Genomic DNA, 21044 nt, shown 5'->3' with positions numbered 1-21044 from the left:
TTTTTTTTTCATCTTTTGCATTAATTACAAATTTAAACTTTACTCAAATTAGATTATAATGTTTTACTTTTTTACTTTGTTCACTTTATTAATGTATTTGTTTAATGTTCAGTTGTGTTCAGGCGAAAACGAAAGCGAGGGATTGTGGGCGTGCAAAAGGAAAGTAGTAGTTGCGAACCATGGAGAGGTAGCAGAGGTGGTGGCAGATCTGGCAGCGTCTCTCGGAGGACTCGAGCGCCGTCCACTTGCCGCGCGGCTTCTTGCGGCCCTCGTCGTGAGCGCCGTAGCGGGCCGCCGAGTGCAGGCCCGCCGTGAACAGCTCCTCGCGCTGGCGCATCTCCAAGTTCCTGCGGCGCCAACGCACATCTCGTTACTCAACCTAACATCAACTACGACCAAGTATAATTTATCATACTTGTCGCCTTCTCTTTTCTGACAAGTCGGGGGTGTGGCCTCCGTACCTGAGGTCTTTGAGGAGGGCGGCGATGGTGGTGAGCAGGAGCCCGTTGTCCCGTTTGGACTCGGCCGTGGCGATCTGGTAGAGCAGCTTCTCCATGGAGAAGGGCTTGGCGATGCGCCGGCACTTCAGGTCCTGGCGGGGACAAACGCGCAAATCACTCAACAAACAGCTCGACGAAAGTTCATCTTTATGACGAATATTGGTGGAAATTGAGGTGTACTTCAAATGGTGACATATAAGGGGCAGTCCATTTTATCCAGAGGAAGTAAAAGTAACACCAAGAAAACACTGTGTCATTGTCAGTGGCGTATTCAACGTGATGTCTTTGCCGACCTTGGCGGCCTGGTAGCCCATCTTGATCCAATGCGGCGTGGCGAAGTGCACCGTTTCGGACACGCTGTAGCCGCAGCACACTTTGGACACAAAGGCGCCCGGGAAGCAGATCACAAACTGGCCGCTGCGCTGCACCGTGCGGTGCACGCGGATGCCCTCGCGGCAAAGCACCTCCGGAGAGATCTAAGCAAGCAAAACAAACATCTATCAAATCCTGCTTTGTGTACCACATAGAGGTGGACAATCTTTTTTTTTCCCCCCATTTATTTGTAATATTTTACTTCATTAATTCAATAAAATTATATTAAAATGAAGTGAATTAGGATTACATTTAATTAATAATCATTAATACCCTCCTGTTATGTTGCAGGTCAAATCGACCTATGGAAAATAAAAAAAATAAAAAAATAAAAAACATAAGTTTTGAAGTTGTCTACTGGCCCTCGTGTTTTTAATATTAAAAACATTGCATCACTTTGTGACATTTCTTTTGATGATGAAACATTTGAGCATGAACATTTGAATTAACTCAACTCAACTTTATTTGTAAAGCGCTTTAAGAACAGGCATTGGTGTACATAAACATAAATATCAGTTTTGCAGTAAACAAGAACAAAGCAAACATTTTGAAGTGCGAATACAAGGTTGTTTTTTTAATTACTCAAGATATAACTGGGTTTCTTATTTATTAAAACAAAAACACGGTAAAATTACAAGAATTATGATTGTTTTAAATTAGGACTTAATGTTTTTTTTTTTATTTATCTGGTTAGAATGTATTCATTCTCAACTAAGTTAAAAAATTACATTATGTTTACATCAATATATTTTTGTATTTAACTAGAAATTACTTAATTACATATTTTTTAAAAACGTAATTGACATTTACTACATAATTCATAATACTGGTGACCATAAAGTTTTGAATGCAATCAAATGTCCATGTATTTATGATAAATAATAATAATAACAATAATATTAATTATAATGTTTATTCTGGCTATCTAATTTCATTTGAGCATTTATGATGAATTTACTTAAAATATTTTTAGCTATTATTATTAACATTAATAATTAAACATTACGTTGACTATGAGTTTGATTTGACCTAAATGTAGTGTGTAGCCTATATAATGTAATGATTAGATATATGAATTATTAAAATTGACTTCAAAAATTTCAATTAAAAATACATATATGGATGGAGTGGCTGACTACCACATTTTGTTTTAGTTAAGACTAATGTATATATATATATATATATATATATATATATATATATATTATTTTTATTTTTTTTCAATTAAAATAAAGGGCAGGTGTGTGTAATTCTGCACCATGACGTTCTTCTCGAGCATTTCCAGTCCGGGCGTCCCGTTGGCCTGCAGCAGCGTGTGGACCACCTTGTCCAGCTTGGACTTCTCCTCAGCAGGGACGCAATACCTGGCCACGCATTCGCACACGTTAATGACACGCGTGTACAGATTTGTAAAAATGCGCGTCTTTGCGAGTGCGTGGCACCCACCAAATGCAATCAGCACCAGTGTGAAGGTAATCAATGTATGGAAGGCGATTTTGGTCTCGAGACCAGCATGAGGTAGAAAAGACCATGCCGATGTTGAGCCAGGGAATGGTGACCCCTGCAGGGCAACACGCACAACAACAACAACAACAACAACAACAACAACAAGTCACATTTCAATCAAGTCATTCATGGAGAAGTGACTTTCATTAACGATGTTCAGAAACATTTTCTTTCAACATGTCTTAGGTATCACAATTTTAAAACAGGTTTTGTGGGCGTAAAAACAAATTCTTATCTGGCTGCACAAGTTACAATTCAATTCATAATTCTAATTCTTGCAAATTTATTAATTGGAATGCAAGCAACTTTTCAACACAGAAGGGAAAACAAAACAAAACAGTTTAACCTTCCAGAAGGCTAATTAAAAATATTAAGTAACACTGTGTACAAAATAATTAATTAAGCAATCAAAAATAAATTATAGATCAATAAAATAAACAGGATGAAACATGAAATTAATATATTTCAACAAGTAAAAAAATTACACATTTAATTATTTTTCTTCTTTCTGAAATGCACAAAAAAGCTTGAAGAAGAAGACTTGAAGGACATGAAAAATATGCATACATGTATTTTAATGTAGAATTAATGCATAAATGTATTTAATTTAGAATTAAAATAACTGAAATTTTGACTTAATCCCATTTTGTATTATAATGGGCAAAATAAATTGTCCATTTTTGCCATTCAAAAAGCAAAGGAGGCAAAACTAATTTAATTTAACGTACATATAAAAATGTCACTTATACATAAAACTATCCTAGATTAATTGTGCAATTTAATATTTTTTGTATTAATTTAATTTTAATTATATAAGGCAAAAAAGAAATCTCTATTTTAACCAATAAGAAGCATCACATCCTTTTACAAAAAGGCATGACGATATAAGGCAATATTCAATGTCAGCTACATTAACTTTATGATTATGATTTTAAAAATTGCCATGTTAATGAATATGTGGTCGTGCGAGCGTGTAGGCCGATTGACGTGCGAGCGTTTGTCTTACCGGGCACAGCACCCAAATGCCTCAGGATGGATCCCGAGTTATTGGGGAGGACGGTCAGGTTCCATCCGTGTCTGCACACAAGAGGGCGCCACAGACACGTCACACATTCTCCTCGGTCTATTTTGCTTTCTTTTCTTTTGGGGTGGTGGTGACTCACTTAGCAAATGGCTCCGACTTGCCGGTGGGGAAGCCGCTCCCGTGCGTGCTGGTGTCAACCTTGCCGCAGTGCACGGCCACGTGGCCGTCGCGCTGCTCCACGATGCGCCAGTACTCTTGCTGCGGACACAATCGCGCTCGTCAGTTTGGATGACATCCCCGCCAAAAAAAAATCAATAAAAAATGTGATTATGATGATGACGCTCACCTCAACTTCGTTGGCGGCGGGCTCCTTGTTGAAGCACATGCTCATGGTGTTGCGAGCTATCCGGAAGAAGTTGGTCAACGACACCGACTTCCCCTGAGACAATTTCACAAGTAACAAACATTCTTCAACATGCAAACAGATTCTACTTGAATACAATTGACATCCTGAAATGGTTGCCAGCCAATTGCAGGCAAACTTAGTGTCCTGCGGAATTTAATACCCTTGAACGGTATTTAAAAAAACATTTACTTTCTACTTGAAAATAAGAACTAAATGTACTGTAATGAATGAAAAGAAAGTTAAGCCACTGTAGTATTAACATTTTCTGTAATGTGAGAACAAAACAACTCAATTAAAATGTTCAGTAGTCTAAAATTTATGTATTTTCTGAACGCTTTTCGGGGAAAAACAAAAACAAATTCAAGAAAGAACCTTCACTTGAGCTTTTAAAAACAATCCTGAACTGAACGATCGTCAATCTACAGACGTAAAAAAAATAAATGTGATTTTTAGGAAGCAGATTGCTCTTCTTTTTTTATTGCTATTGTGACAATTAAAAATAACTTTAAGCAAATCCAGTTATGACGAACAATATCAAAAATCTTAGTATAATTTAAGAGTTAAAGAAAAAAAATGTAGGATACAGGAGGAAACAAAATAAAATGAAGCCACTGTAAAATTATTCAGTCTGAACACTCGTGTCTCACCGGCGAGCAAACGTTTGAGTGTGTTGTCAAAGGTCACAAATGCACGCTCCTTACAGGTTTTGTCAGAGTTCGTTCGAAGTTCACAAACATTCACTAAACGTTCGCCGGACGTTCAATGTTTTTTTTTTTTTTTTTTTTTTTTTAACATGTTCAAAATTTCCTTGTGACAAGACCCAAACCCATTAAAACACTTGGCAAATATCCAGCAAATGTTGCAAACTTGAACGCACCCTGACGAAAAATCAACAGTGTCGCAAACCTACACCACCCTCAATGGGATACGGACTTAACACTGTGCTTAAATATAAAAAAAAATATGCTACAAATATTGGGATTCAATTCAACTGTTCAGTTGCCCGAAAACATAATTGCCTATGTCATTGTTGAATGTTTGTGGGAAAACTAGAGGGGAAAAAAAATCAGTTACTTCACGTGAGCCTTACCTGAGGACGATGACCTGGATGAGCAACAATCTATGCAGCCGTAAGGAAAAAATATGATTTTTAGCTAGCAAATTGCTACTTTTTTTTAATTGTTATTGTGACATTTATTTAAAAATAACTTAAACAAGTCTGTTTATGGCTACAAAAATACAATTTTAAAAGTTTAAGGTTTTTTAAAAACGCAGAGTCCTTAATCATTAAATAGAAATGTGATCATTGATGCTTGGCTTTTAATTATTTTGGCAATTTTTGACCGATTTCACCACACACCACTAGAGGGAGCCAGCATACCACACTTTGACAATGACTGCACTAAACATGTTCATAAAAGTGCTGACATTAAGCAGAGATGAAAAACAATTAGCCTTCCACAATGTTGTGTTGCTAACCAAAACAGCAGTGAGTAAACATAAAACTTCAGTTTCTCAGATTATAAGACCTTGTGAGATCTTTGTCAACGTCAACGTGGCCACTACTAACCTTGTAAATACATTTGTGCTGGTCTCCGAAGACGGCGTCGTCATCCTGGTGCTCCACCGCGCGCCGCCCGTCCTCTCGTTTTTCCTGAGCGAAGAGGCGGCGCCGGCCTGCTTTGACCTGAGCCTCCAGATCCTTCAGATGCTGGTACACGCCGTTGCCGTTGGCGCCGTTGCCGCCGCCACCGCCCACCACGCCGCCCGCCAGCCCGTTCTTGGGCTCGTAGCGGGGCAGCGCCGGCGCGGCCGAGTCCGCCAGACCCTCCAGAGGGCCGCGCCGCGCCTCCAGTCGACGTTTCTCCTGCAGTACCTGACAGCAAATTCGAGAAGTCAGACGGTGCTGGAGGATTCACTATTCAGGTACTGTGGATACCTGAGACACGGAAAATTGAGTGGCTAGAAATGTTTCAATCTTGACTTAGTTCTACACTTTTCACATTTGCTTAAAAAGCACTTTTTATACAACAAGACACTGCCTCACCTCCTGGCATCTGGATTTTGGCCTGTTTTATTGCCACTTCTCTTAATTTGACACCACCAACTATTGTTTTTTACATAACTGCCTATATGGCAGTACCCTGAGTTGGGATTTTCAGCGCAGCAGAAGCACCTCGTCGTGCAGCCGGAGTCGTTCGTCGGCGCCCAGCGAGTCGTAAGCCAGCAGGTACTGCAGGTAGGCCTCCTGGAGCTTGGCCAGACGGTCCTGCGCCGACTTGGGGATGCGCAGCAGGTCGGCCAGCTTGGTCCACTTCTTCAGGTCCATCACCTGCTGCATGCCGCCCATGTCGTTCAGCACTTGGAACAAGCGCGCCAGGTCCACTTCGCAGCCGCCTGCGCGCCACAACGCCCACGTTAGCATTTTCACACGATTGCCAAGTTGCTGCAGAGGCAACATTTAGTGCTTTTCACGCGATAAAAAAATTGAGCAGCATGACTGTGCACTTTCATACACAGAGAAATCCTGCAAAGTTGCCTTTCACACGGAAACCAGAATATTGCCATACATGCTTTCAGGCAGGGACCCTGCAAGTTTCTTTAGGTTTAGGCCTTTGACGTGCGATTTCACATAGAGATCCTACAAAATTGGTGAAAATTTAGTTTATCTGTGAAAGATAGGTTTCACACAAAATCCACTATTACCGCAACTGCACACTTTCACAAGGGGATCCTGCTCGTTTCGAAAAAAGTAGTGCCTTTCACACAAAAAACTTTAAAAAAAATATATATATAATAGCACCTGTGCTTAATTCCACACACAGATCCTGCTAAATTGCTGAAGATTATGGTTGCTTTTCACATAGAGCCTAGTTATGTTTCAACTTGCAATTGTGCTCTTACACCAAGATTTTTGGAAAATTACGAACTATTCATATAATCTGTCTGTTCCTTTTAGACAGAACCCACAGATATTGCTGATCCAACTGATTGTTTATGCTTTCCCGTGAACATCCAGCAAAGTTTTTGCTTTGAACATTTTGTGTCTTTCACAGAACACTTGCTGTAATTGTCACAAAGGTGTAATTTCACATAGAGAGGAAGAGAAGTTTCTGATGATTTAGCACCTTTCACACAGAACACATCAATATTGTCCCATGTGAAATTTCATAAAAAGATCCTGCAAAGATTCATCTCATCTGCCTGTGTCATTCACACACAACCCAGTGTGTGCCTTCCCACAAATACATTTTTTGCCAACCTACAATCGCTTTCGCAGAGGTTAATGTCAGGTGTCAGACTTTGAACCGCAAGGCAACCCAAACAACAACCAACAGACACGTCATTAACTGCAAGATTTTTGCGTGTTACCTTTCACACTGTCGCAGGGTGAAAACTACATTGTATCCTCAATTTTGTGTCGGTGTTTTTCACACAGAATGGTGACAGAAGGCAAAAAAAAATGTGGGCAATTCCTGGATCCCAACACATGAAATCTATATATTTTTTTTTGCCTTCTCCTCAGTTATGATGCCCTTTTGGAAAGTAGCACTTAGTCCTGCTGCCACCCTGTTACCTATTAAGTCCCCTTACTCACAAGCCAGGCATCAAACCTTGCTGCAGTCCGCCTCTGAGGACCCCCCCCCGATCCCCCCATGTGAGTACATGAAATAAAAGCAGCGAGTGTTTACAAGCTTTTGGCAATGTTTGCTCTTCGGACTGCCACGGTGGCGTCACCTTTTTACGAGGAGTCTTTTTTTTATAGCCTACAATAACAATGGTGAAGTAGTTGGCACGCGGCCCCCCGCGGACCACCCCGGCAATATTTCCCGCAGATTGTCCTGTCACTTCCCATTCCTCGCCGCCGCGTCGCCGCTTTACAAGCCTCTAACAAGCCTCGGCGCGCTCCCAACGCCACTTTTTCCCCCCCTCTCATGTTTTCATTTTGCGCGGTGAGCGCATGGCCACCGGCCAGTGAAGTCTTGTTCGCCAGCGACCTCGACGATAGCCGTTCGCCCGCGGTATTAAATGCAAATGTTTTGGCAGGAGGGAGCACTCAGGTGACGTCCAAAAGGTCACTTGGCTGCAGAGTGGAAAATCAGCTGACTGTAATGGCTGCATTAAAGGGGCCATTCTTTGTCTTTCCTTGGGGGAGGTTAAGCTAAACTAAAACTGATTTTTGCTTGCTTGTCTGCACACTTTTTGCCAATTAGCAGAATGATGCTAATTGCAGCAAGGACCAAGGAAGAATCTTCAAGTTTCAGACAATTGTACCGATCCAGAAATTTCCGATATTGATCAACGCACAAATTAGAATTGATTGGCCTTGGTAGAGGTCTGTGCACTTTTTTAAGAGACAAAACTGATTTCTGACAAAATATTGTGTGTGGTTGACACATGATTCAAGGAAAACCCGACTACACATACGTACGGATTCCGTACTTTGTCTTCGGTCAAGGTCTGAGCTGTTTTAGATCATAAGCATGAAAAAAACTGATTCCAGGCAAACCCTTGTGCCAATATCAGTGTAGATATGGAAATTTAGCCTTGGTGGAGGTCTGCGCTCTTGCTACTTATCAAGACGAAACTGATGTCTCACAAAACATTGTGGAAAGTTGAAGGATGAGCCAAAAGATTAAACAGGTGAGGATCTGGAACTTTAGTCTTGGTGGAGGTCTGTGCTTTTTTTGCTAATACGCAAGATGAAATTGATTTCTGACAGAACTTTGCACCAATATTGGTGAGAATCTGGGACTTTGGCCTTGGTGCAGGTGGGCACTCTTGATGCTAATTAGCAGAAGGGCCAAATACAGGTCAAGAAGACAGGTAATAACTTGTTTCGCCTGTGCCATGTTTTTTACGCTTTTCTTTTGCTAATTATCAAGAGTGCTAACCTCCACCAAGGCTAAATTGCCATATCTACACTGATCATGGCACAAACACATCCAGGAAACTGCGCTAGCCAACATGAAGGCGCTTGTGCCTTGGCAGAGGTCTGCACGTGTCTTACCAATGACGGGCGGCTCGTCCATGGTAATGCCCTGAGATTTGAGGTGTTTTCGGATGCAGGCCAGCCTCTGCACGTTGGGGCCCCAGCGCCGGCCCAGCATGTGGACCCTCTGCACGGTGGTGACGAAGCGCATCTCCTCGCTGAGCTTGCACTCGGGCCTCCAGTCGGGCGGCGGCACCACGCGGCAAATGCCGGCCGCCTCCGCCTGCTGCCGCACACCGTCCAGGTAGGCCATGGGGTCCTGGAACTCGCGCGACTCGGGCAGGAAGACGGGCACCTCGCCCAGGGCCGCCCACCCTTCGGGACGGCTGCGCCGGGGCCCGCACTCCTTCTCCTGCTCGCGCTCCTTCTGCCGCGCCAGCTCCTTCTCGCGCTCCCACTCCTTGTCGCGGTCGGCCGGCCTCCCCGTCAGCGGGGGCCGGAGCGGTCCCGAGCGGTTGGCGAGCGGGGAGGCGGCACCGGCGGCCTGTCGGGGGTCTGAGGTAGTGCTGCTGCGCCCGGGGCTGTGGGAGTGATTGTGGCCGGGCGACGGGGAGGAAGCGGCGGCGGCGCGGCCGTGAGACCTGCTCAGTTGCTGCTGTGCTTGTCGGATCAACATCAGCTTGCCGGCCGAGGCCCGCTTGGGCCGCTGGTTCACCGACTCTGCTGGTGTGGAAGAGGATTGCTGCGCCAGGGGAGTGGAGGACGGGAGCGCGGGCGGAGCCGTCTCGGGGGGTGGCGGCGGCTCGGAAAGGCGCCTGTGAGGGAGCGGGGTGGTGGGGGTGGCCGCCGCCTTCTTGCCGCTGCGCGTTTCCGCCGGCGACGGTGGCTGAAGCTTAGCCTTCTTGGGGTCCTGGCTGGCCTTCAACATGCCGGCCTCCATCGAGTGCAGCACCACCTCCAGGCGCCGCTTGGAGTTGCGCAGACCCTCCCGCCCGGCCAAGTCAGCCTCGTGCCTGTGTCCGTCGTCCCCGTCGTCGCGCCGCAGCCCGTTGGGCCTCCCGTTGAGGCGGGCGGCCCCGTGCAGCCCGTTGGCTAGTAGCACCTGTTTGCGGGTTTTTGCATTGCTGTGATAGGCTGCCGCCGCTTTTCCTGAGTGGGTCGTCAGCCCGTTGCTGGGTGCTGGCTGGCTGTGCTGATTGTGATTGTTCGCCATGTTGCTGCTGCTGCTGCTGAGTTTGGTTTTCTTGCCCAGTTCCCTCTGCTTGGCTTTGGTGTAGGTGACGTGGCCCTTGGACACGGTGGCCGTGTACTTCTTCACAGTTTTGGACGGCAGGCGCAAGTCGCGGCTCCTCTTGGCGGCCGCCTGCAGGGCGCTCAGACGCGTCAGCCCGTTCACTCTGGAAACCTGAACCACATCAAGATGGACAACGGGGTTAGCAATACGGTAGAGTTGTTGCTAGGCAGAATTTCAAGGTGTCTGACAACCAATCAGGTTTTTGATACATGACAATATGAATTCGGCGACATTTAAATACACCACGCACACATACAATGGCTAGACACACGCATCAATCACTACAGAAAAGAGTTGACATTTTCCCATTGACAGCCTTCACTCTTGTCAAAAGCTTTTGTGTGCGTATGGACATGCGTGTGTATATATGAGTGGGTCTCAGGTGGCTGAGCTGACAAAGAGCAGGCCATTAAAAGATAAGGCGGACTGAAATCTGACCTTGCTGCCATCAATCTCAAACACACGCACACACAATGGTCACACATGGTGAGAGGAGGAGAAAGAGGAGGGGAGCCTGAATAGGAGGAGAGCCAAAAGTATTGGGACACGCATATGTGTTCTCAAACTGGGGTCCAAGTGACTTTGGGGGTCCAAGCTGTTGCTTTTGGGTCTGCAACAATAATTGTCCAAAAACTGTTTTGTTTTTAAATGGGGACAACAAAGCTAACAGACCAATGACTCCTCCCTCCTTTAGATTTGGGCCAATTAAAAGCTCTGATTGCATTGTGACATGACATCACAAAAATGTGACGTCAATGTATCAATAAAGTTTTGTTATTACGAATATAAAGCTTTTTTTTTTCCAAGACTAAAAGGTGCAATGTAATGGGACTATAGGGTTTATTTTTTTGTAAAATCACGAACTAAAATATGACCTTCTTCCCTTGTTAAAATATGATTGGCTACATAATGATTTTCTCCAAAATAGCCAACATTCTAATCTCTGTGGCATCGAGATTATTTTAGATTTTAAGATGAGTGTCTTTGTCGCCACTGTGCTGGGTCTCGGCACCCAAAATTATTTTTCTGGTCTAGAGTAAAAACGTCAGCACACATTTTTGCTGAGCAAGCCAGATATACCTCCCGCCACCAGGGGGCTCTGCTGTCTTGGACAAAATATAGATGATGATGCAAAGGAAAGAGAGAGAGAGAGAGAGAGAGAGAGAGAGAGAGAGAGAGAGGGGGGGGGGGGGAAGTATGGAGGCGGGTCATGATGACATCATGTGTTGCTATCGTCCAGCTGACACCTGGCAGGCAGACTGGGAACATGTGCAGCAGCACCGCAAGAAGAAAAAGACGATCAAGAAGAAGAAGAAGAAGGCAGACACTTTATAAACCAGCACACAGTGGGATGCTTTCAACACACACATGCACACACACTGGACAACCACAAAAACAGACAAACATGCACATCCTAAAAACTAACAAGAACAGCCAAACAGACAAATAGAAAATGAACACACTTGCAAGGAGCATGATTTATTTTTTTTTTCCTCTCGATTCACGACATGAGACAGCTGACGGCATATCTGACCTGCTTGCGAAGCTCCTCGGCGGCCCTCCTGGTGGACAGGCCTTTGGCAGTGCTAGCGCTAGCGCTGGCCATGGCCTGCAACATCCTGACATGTTCCCGCGCCTCGGCCCGCTCGCTGCGCTCCCTCAGGAGCGGCGGCGGCGGCGGAGGAGGAGGAGGAGGCGCCGCCTTGGGCCGAGGGCTCTCCCGCATCCCCGCCTTGCTGCCGTTGTTCAACACTGCCCACGTGAGGACGAGAAGACAAAACCATCGTGAGACAAAACTCCAGTTTGTCAAAATCAAAGCCTGTGTAACGTGAATTCATTTTGATCATTTTTCCTCCCCCCCCAACAAAAGTCAGAAAAGCAACATTGGAAAACACATAGCATCAATTTCTTTTATTGATCAACAAAACATGACAAAAAGTCATATTTGGAAAACATCTACGTTTTTGTCTACTTTTCAAAACATGCAGTCATAGTTTTATCAGTTATCAATTTTAATAAAAAAAAAACAAAACGTTTAAGTCCACTTAATTTCCCTTCATTTTTTCTTGAAACTGAAACCTGAAAAACTTGTTTGAAAAACAGTTACGTAATAATTGTTTTTTTCCCTTCCTCTGAATATATATAAGAAAAATTATAATTGAAATGTTAGATTTCAGATTATTTCAGATTTTTTTTCATATCATACAAAAAAAACATGTTTAAATCAAAAACCTGAAGAAAAATATTTTTTCCCAGATGCAAAACACAAAAGTAACATCAGAAAAAAATCTCAATTTTTAAACCATATTTCTGTTGTTTTTATCTAAAACATTCTAAAAATGTTGAAAAACTTGTTTAATTTGTGCTTTTTCTACATGTCTGAAGCACAAATGTAATACTCTGGGGGAAAAACTTTTTTTTTTTTAAACCATATTTTTGTTGTTAACCCGGGATGTCCAATTTTACTTCTTTTTTTTTTTAGGTAAAGCATAACATGAAAACATTTGAAAATGATTTATGTCCAATTACATGTTTTTTTAATATAAACAAAACATGTAGAAGAGTAATATTAAAAAAAAAAAGCTATGATTACTTCTTGTCATTAACACAAAATAAAGTAATATTTGAAAATATATTTCGTGCACTTTCATTTGATCCAAAACATGACTAAAAGCACAACATGAAACTCAAGAATGTCCAATTCTTTTTTTTTTTTTTCATCTTTACCGTGGCCATTGAGCGGTTGGCGCGTGAGGGGCTTGCCCTTGCGTGGCGTGGAGTGGCAGGAGGAGGAGGCGGAAACGTGGCCCGCGCTCACCGCACCGTGCGAATGGCCGCCGCCGTTCCTCAGCTCCTCGTCCTCGTCGTCCTCCACCTCCCCCAGGTCTTCCTCCTCCTGGGAGCTGCCGAAGTAGGCCATGTTGTTGGGCAACGCCGGCGAACCTACCAAAACGTACAAAAACTCATGAAGCAATCTGTTAAACTGGCGGGGGAGGCTGAATCAATAATCTGATTGGTTGGATTTGAGAGCCATGGTCACTTGTTGCTGGGCAGGATCCACAATTGTTTTGAACGTTCACAGCATGAATTTAAAGTGTGTTTAAGCCTCATTTGTCTTTGTGAGAAATCACAGAGCCACTAAACAAAGGCACGCACGCACATGCACTCTGACCCAATCAGCCTCTAATGATTGGCTTCATTAGCTAAATGCTTGTAATTTAGTGGGCTGACCCGGGGTCAGCAGGTCAATGGCAAACAGACCACGGAGGCAGTTGGGGGGGCTTTGGTGTGGATGGACGAGTCCATTTGACCAGAAATTAAACAATTTCATTCAATTTGCAGAAAAATTCATTACATCTATCTATGCCAGTGACATACAGTATGTACCTATTGTCACACATAAAACATCTTCTTTAACCTCTATAAAGTATTTTTTTGTTCATTATTTTACCAAGGTTTCTGCAGGTATCAGCAAGCCTAATACAGTTTGAAGTTTAAAAGACATGCTAAACAGTTAAAAGGAGTTTAAACAAATTGGGTCATATTCGTGTTGAGGTAATTTTCTGCCACTAGGTGAAATTAGTGTTTCATGTTGGATGATGCTGACGGGAATAGCACATTACAGAGCACTTGGTATTTGGAACAATAAGCAATTTGTAGACTCCTGGCCATTTTGTTCATTGTAAATTGCAGCTAGTCATCAGTCCCCATAAATAAACATTTTTTTTGTATTTAAATTGCTTCTTTATGCCATCTAAGGCCTTACCAAAAAATTAATTTAATGACTTTTAATGTGACCCGCGCAAACCCTGTTTAAATTTCAAACTCTCTGTCGTTACCACTGTTGCCTTGAGATATGAGCACTGTATGGTTGGCCAAAAAACAACAACTAAATGCTAATACATAATTCAAAATAAAATAGACAGGCTAACAAATAGCATCATAAAACTGTGGAGCAACCCATATAGGTGGATGACATAACCAAACTCTCATATATTCTTTATCCTCTACAAAGCCATATTCTTCATGTGCATCTGTGTGTGTCGTTACTATACTGCCCCGCAGTGGCCAAGGTGCACACAAGAGAAGGAACACCACAAAGTTCAAATTGAAGCAAAAAAATGTTACATTTGTCGACATTCTACTTAATTATTATTATATTATTAATATGGGGATGAGATTGTCGATTGGAAGTAGAGATCCCACACACGTACACACACACACACACACAAAATAAACTGCACGAAGACCTTCAGTGCAATCTCCGCCGAGCTTTAGGCGCAATCCCCCCAATTATGGCGGCTTTTCATCCCCTCTCATTGCAGCCGCGGACAAATCATAATTAGGCCTGAAAGAGTCTATTAGGGTTGTCATTTTTAACGAGACTCGGGGGTGCGTCGGGGTGGCGGCGTGCAGGGGGACGGGGGGGAGTTAATTACAAACCTTCCATTTTCTCCGGCTACCTTCTTTTGTCCCCCTAACTGGAAGTGAAACAATGCTACAAAGCGGCCGTCAAACGGAGGTTTCGCCAACGCGGGGACACCAGGGAGGACTTGAAGCCAAAGTGTGACACGTGTGCCAACGGGAAGTGGGAATTTAGAACGAGCAATCGCCATGACATGGACATTTCTTGCAGTGGCGGGTGGGTAGTGGACTTCAGCAGACTCAAGGTACCACTGTTTTTTTGTTTTGTTTTTTTTGTCTTCCAGCTAATGCAAAAATTGTCAGATTGCAATTTAGCCCCACTCTTAAGTTAAGCACAGCAAAGAATTTTTACGACTTCAACTTTGGAATCCACATAGAAAAGTGCTGTCGGCGTTGCGCCACCAAAACCAGTTCTGCGGCTTTAATAAAATACCAATTGCGCCCTCGAGGAAAACTGGCTCGTCAAGGTGAAGCTGACAGTGGAGGGCCGTGGTTCAATGGAGGCGAGATTATGTAAGCGAGGCGGAAAACCGTTTCGGATGAACCAGGCATGCTTGCTAACGCTAACACGAGCAAAATGGCTGCCGGTCTTATGTAAGGGGTATGGTTTCCAGGAGCGTGTGTACACGCTGTTACTCATTGACGCACTTGTCTCGTCCTATCTTATCATGTCAATAAAACGAACAAATAACGCATTTACACTCCTGCGCTGCTAGCAGCAGCAGACAAGTTAGCAGATTGCAGCTTAGCGGCAAAAAAATTTGGATCTCGGAAAATAAAAACAATCATTTGTTTCGCCCTGGTATTTTGTTTTGATTGCAGTTCTAAGGAGTGGCAGTTATTTGCGGATTTTCAATGTTCGCAGCCAGAGTGGGTCCTGATATAGCAAGGGTCCACTCATTCACACAAACATACAGAAATGGGAAAAGTATTTGTGAGTTAGCCAAGCAATTTTAAATTAGCATTGCTTTGCAGTGGTAACACTTAGCAGCGCATATTAGCATTCATGTTGTAACAGAAATGCTAAACATGTACATAAAATGCAAAACATGACGACCAATCAGTGTTCAATCTAACAGAAATGCGAGTCAAGTAAAAAAATAGTTGCTAGCTAGTTATGGAGCATAAAATTAGCATAGCGTTGTGATGATAATGCTAACCGCATGCGAACACGCATCAGTTCACATAAAATGGGAGTCTCCGAGAGTTTGATAGCTTGTCAAGCTTACATTAGTATTAACCCGTGCCACAACATACAGAGAGATATGGCGACCAATCAGTGCCACTACTATACAATCTTATGTAAGGTGTATCCTTTACAGGAGTGGGTGTATACACGCGCTCATTGACTAGCATCGCTATTCTTATCACGTCGATAAAACGTTGAACATGTCATACGTTTACGCTCCTTAGCAGCAGCAGACGCGCTGGCGAGAGCCCAATCAGCTTTCACACATAAACACCCGCATAGGGAAGGAACGCTGCAGTTACTCCCGCGTTGCGTCAGGACAAAATACCCCCAATTACTCGCAACCCCCCGGAGGAATACAACAACAACAACAGCTGTTTCTTTATAAGCAGGGGGGGGGCAATAATCCCAAAGGATGTCACTTACATGCAGCGTGATGCAAAAGTTGTTTCTACACCGCCCGTCATTTTTCTGTGTGAAAGGTACTAACGTAAAATTGGTGGGAAATTGAGGAAAGGTTGAGTTAAGAACACAACAAAGCACAAACAAGCTCACATTTCCAGGACGGTCGTGGCGCAAAAATGAACACTTTCATCAAAACAGTCACGCCGCTGCTGCGGCATTTTTGCAGTATCTCTGCGTGAAACAAAAGTTTCAAATCGGCTTCATTTGGACTTCCTTTCTGGCGGTGTCAGGAAGAGTGTAAGATTTTTGGCTCATTTTGATCTGCAGTGTTTACCAGATAACATCAGCAAACAGTGCCATGTGTGTGCGTGTGATTACGTGTGTATGTTTACATAATGTGAACGTTTGACCTGGATAGCCCACCACAAAAAAAGACAAGGATGACATGCCGAGTAAGAGAACAGAGAAGCTCAGTTTTTTGCGAGGTTATGTTAGCAGCTAAGCGGACGGTAAGCAATTGTTCAAAAAATAAAGTTAACTGTCACACTAAAGTTAAAATGAAGAGAATTATAAGATGAGTATTGATAACAACCAGAGAAGTTTACCTTTGTTTTGGCTAACAAAGCTAACAAAGCTAAAGGTCGAAAAGGTTATGAAGCTTCAAGTTTATATTTCCATACATATTTGTAGTAAACCCTTAAAAGCGCTCGCCAATTTGGAAACAGACAAGTCAAGATGTTTGGAAGGTGAACTGCGGCACCGCAATCTAAGGCGGGTGATGGTCACATGCCATCAGCGAGTCTCCAGGCTATGTAGCGTCACTACAGTTGAATCTCGGGGGTTGTGCTGACAATTCCCCCGCACAGCCAACATCATGCTAAGGCTCCATACAGGATATGTCATGCAAACAACATGAACAGAAGACACGCACTTTTAGCGCGTCTAAAAATACACGCTAGCAGCAGATTATAAGAATCCCAGACATGGCGACCTGTTGCGTCAATTTAGCAGGTAGCATTTTATGGAAACAAACTCAATTTGTGTCGGTGACAATGCAATAAAAAGGGTTGTGACAATAACCAATCGGTGTTGCTAACAACAGAAATGGGAGTAGCAGTGGAAAATATGCTAGTTAGCTTAGCAGTGAAAAATTAGCATTAATGTGCAATTGTAATGATGTTGATACGGCAGCCCCAATGGAAATATATTAATGAGCTCAGCATCTGTTATCTTAGCATGTGAGTGGTCATACCTCTGAGGCAGAGGAAGGTGAGGAAGTCCTCGGTCTTGGGTTTTCGTCGGGACAGGTCCTGGATGGACGACGACAGGGACGAGGCGGCGAGCGATGGCGACAGTGACGACGATGAGGACGAGGCGGTGGTGATGGTGGTGGCGGAAGGGGCGGCGGGCGCGGGGACAGCCTGGCCCACGGTGAGGGCGGCGGGCTCAGCCACCTTGATGGGGGTGGTGCTAGGCGAGTTGGGCTGCGACTGCGCGAATTTTCTCTGCGCCTGCAGCCGAGGCCTGTAAAAAAAAAAAAAAAAAAAAAGTGGTTAGTTAGTGCACTATTTCTTTCAACACGACATGTTGGCAGCATGAAGGCCGAGTGTTAAACTTCATAGTGGACGTCTTTGGAAACCAAGACGGTTTTGGTGAAAAAAAAAAAAAAAAGTAGTTGGATCAACTGTGCATCTTCCGTTCCGGTGCAGTTTTCAGGGTCTCCATTTGATTTTCTCACGCTCCTTGGTGGCTGCCCGCGTTATGGACGTTTAACCGTAACCACAGCGGCAATGAGATCCATCTCCGTCAATTTTCCGGCAGGCTGACGAGAGAACGGGAACGTCGCGATCGTGTGTGGAGGACGGCCGGGGCGCATTTGCCGCACCCGCCACCTGCCAAAAGGTGCCAAAGCCGCCATTAGGCTTCAATCAGGGAGCGGCGCCGTGTCAATTCCGACAATTTTCCGGCCCGCTGAAAAGGACGGCAGCAGCAGGTGGGAGGCGCGCGTGCGTGTGCTCGTCAATAATGCACTCGCAGACACCACCTTAGCTACACTGGATTGGTCACACGAGCAAAATAATTTTTTTTTTTTTTTAAAACTCTAATACTCCATTTCCATGCTCTTGTTCAAATCTAAAAATTTGGAGATGCAAAGAGTTAAAAACATGACCTATGATATGAGACAATATTTATCAAATTAACCCCCCCCCAAAAAAAAAAAAAAAAATATATATATAATATATTTTGAAAACAAAAGCAGGAACGAAAATCTGGAGTAGAATCGCAACTTAAAGAAACCGAATATGCTGGCAAAAAAAAACAACAACAAACAAACTGTATAATAATACTGTACATAAATTAAATAAATGTGCAGTTTATTTTTTTAATCATTGTTTTCGGATCGGAGTAATATTTATGAATCCAATAAAAAATGTTTTCCAGCTGAGATCAAAATTTGGGGCTAGACATATAAAACATTTAAAAGAGAACGAGCTGTTGTAAACACATTTTAAAAAATACAAAAAAAAATAAAAATAATAATAATAATGATAATAATAATAATAATGTTTATTTTAGCTAAAACCAAAAAAATCTAGTGAAAATGAACTGCAAAGTCTTGAAATCCACCCCATTACAGAGAAAAAAAATAGACTAATACAAAATTTCTCCCAGAAAATATATATTTTTAATATAATAATATAATTTTTAATATATTTTTATTTTTTTTATATATTTAAAATGTGGAAAATGTTTGAATTGTTTTGAAAAACCATTTTGTTAAAAAAAAAAAAATAATCTCAATTTTGACATATTTCTGGGGGGGCAAGTGACAGAACTGTGAATTGACTCATTTGTGATTTTTTGTTTTTGTTTTAAATGTGAAAAATGCTAAAAAAAAAAAAAAAAAAAATTAAAATAAAAGAAAATAAAAATCTTAGAGCATTTTCCCTCGAAAACATCCTAGTTTGAATTTTGTCGATCTCATTTTTTTTTTTTTATTTAAAAATGTGATCATCAAGAATGGGAAAAAGAAATTCATATACAATTATAGGTGCATGTTTTAGATCAAAAAGAAATGTTCATGTGAAGACAATCAAACACCTTAACAAGTGTGTGCGGTAGTGTGTGTTCTCAAGCTCCAGGCTGCAGGGTGTGCCTTACATACGGTGGTATCCAAATTGGGCTGATTGCCGCGACCGGACAAGGCTGAGAGGCGCTGCGACCAACGCGGGGAAAGCGGGGAAAGCCGAGACTCAGAAAGAAGGGGGGGGGGGGGGATTACAGCCGGACGTCCCCCCTTTAGTTCATTCATTCGACCCCACTCACGTTAATCCACCTTTCATCCAACGCTTCCTGCTCCACCTCAAAGCGGACGCTCTAATGTCTGACATTACACTCGCCGCCATTTCCTGCAAGGAATTCTGGGAAAAGACGATGAAAAGTGGTTCAATGCGTCCCACAACATCAAAGCTAAATAATCCGCCGTTGTTTCCCGCCCCCATCCCACCACCAAAAAAAAAAAAAAAAAAAAAAAAAAGATCCAAATTCACCAATTTCCCTACCTTTGATCCAAAATAGAAGATTGCTGGCACGTAGCGGATCTTACTAGCCATGTAATTGTACAGAAGGTGGATGTACATTGTATCATAAGGACAACCCTCCCCTACTCTTTGTATGTGCGCCTTGGTGGAAGCATTGGGAAGATTGCTGGCTCGTACGAGTCTTACAAGTTTGTGTTATTACAAATTTTGAAAGATGTCAGTGAAAGTGGAAGATTGCTGGCTAGTATTGTTTATGATATGGCCAGCATGAGATGCCTCAGTTAAGCAGTCCTTGTTCAACCGAGTTTACACCAAATAACGTCCATCAAACCAACACTTCCTTGGCAGAGGTAACTTTTGTGTCAACCAAAATGGAAGATTGCTGGCTTGTAGTGGATCTTACTAGCTATATTTTGCGTAGATAAGAAGAATGAGTATCTTAAGCATGTTGTTTTAATTAGAATAATTAACAACAATCAAAAATGTTCTTGGCAGAGGTAACTTTTAGGATGTGTCAATCAAAACTGGAGTTTGCTGGCTTGTAGCGGTTTTGTAGCCTGTGTATATGAATGCTGCGGTTGTAAGTAGGTAGTCATAATTTGTGCAATGTTTACTACTGTCAAAAAGCCATTTTAAGAGTTCTTGGCAGAGGTAACTTTTGGATTATGTCAATCAAAATGGAAGATTGCTGGCTCGCAGTGGATCAGAAGTGTGCAAAGTGGATCTGCGTGAACGGTGAAGCACTGCAATTCAATGCTGACAAATTTAAAATCTGGCGTGTCCAAAAATATTGCTAGGTTTGTGGAAAAATATGCCGCGTAATAAATACATGTCGCATCACAATAAGCTGCCGTTCATATTTGAAATGTTTGAAAACGCGCATCATGTTAAACAATCCGAGCAGTCTACCTTTTGTCGCAAGTGACCGATACAATCGGCACAACGCTGGTCCCCGATCAGATTCCGGTGCCCCGCCTCCCATCGGGTTAAACCGACGAGCGCTGATCCAGAATCAGCACCTTCCGCTAGTTGCCGCTAATTGGCTCCAGATGGCCCATGTGGTGGCAATAAAAAAAAAATAAAAAAATACCTCCGCTCAGCTGGCTCGTCTTTGTGTGTGTTTGGTGCGCTTTAAAAATAAGCAGAATATAAATTTACATGTTTATGGGAAGAGCAGCCCGCCACAAGCCGTGTTTACATCAAAGGATTACGCGCATGTGCGTTTCATCGGCATTGCGCCGGCTCATCTGTCAGCGACTAGTTCTGTCTGGCGGCTCGTGTCAACTGAAGACGCCGCTTTGCACTCCGGCACCGGCACGGAATACAAAAATCAAACAGCTTGTTGTGGCATACGTTGGATTTTTATTTATTTGTTTATTTTTTGCCAGGTGGGACAGATACAAAAAAAAAAAAAAAAACTGGTCCAAACTAAGATATACTTTTTGTTT

General features: G+C 43.0%; 1 protein-coding gene across 6 annotated transcripts in view; it reads right to left on the bottom strand.

The window, feature by feature from the left end:
• The window catches only part of jarid2b (jumonji and AT-rich interaction domain containing 2b), a 128232-nt gene that overhangs the window by 2585 nt on the left and 104603 nt on the right, over positions 1–21044 (bottom strand). For all 6 annotated transcript variants that reach the window (XM_077507297.1, XM_077507296.1, XM_077507294.1 and 3 more), the window contains 14 exons: positions 17307–17578; positions 12763–12978; positions 11570–11787; positions 8820–10146; positions 5985–6205; positions 5379–5684; positions 3749–3841; positions 3542–3660; positions 3385–3455; positions 2319–2433; positions 2131–2236; positions 794–976; positions 462–592; positions 179–347 (listed from right to left, as the gene is read on the bottom strand). In XM_077507297.1, the coding sequence (XP_077363423.1) occupies positions 179–347; positions 462–592; positions 794–976; positions 2131–2236; positions 2319–2433; positions 3385–3455; positions 3542–3660; positions 3749–3841; positions 5379–5684; positions 5985–6205; positions 8820–10146; positions 11570–11787; positions 12763–12978; positions 17307–17578 (3547 nt within the window). The remainder of the gene's footprint in view (positions 1–178; positions 348–461; positions 593–793; positions 977–2130; positions 2237–2318; positions 2434–3384; positions 3456–3541; positions 3661–3748; positions 3842–5378; positions 5685–5984; positions 6206–8819; positions 10147–11569; positions 11788–12762; positions 12979–17306; positions 17579–21044) is intronic.

This window comes from Festucalex cinctus, chromosome 19 (assembly GCF_051991245.1).
Source record: "Festucalex cinctus isolate MCC-2025b chromosome 19, RoL_Fcin_1.0, whole genome shotgun sequence".
Lineage (NCBI taxonomy): Eukaryota > Metazoa > Chordata > Actinopteri > Syngnathiformes > Syngnathidae > Festucalex > Festucalex cinctus.
Note: the sequence above shows the minus strand (reverse complement) of the source record. Positions and strands in the feature narration are given on the sequence as shown.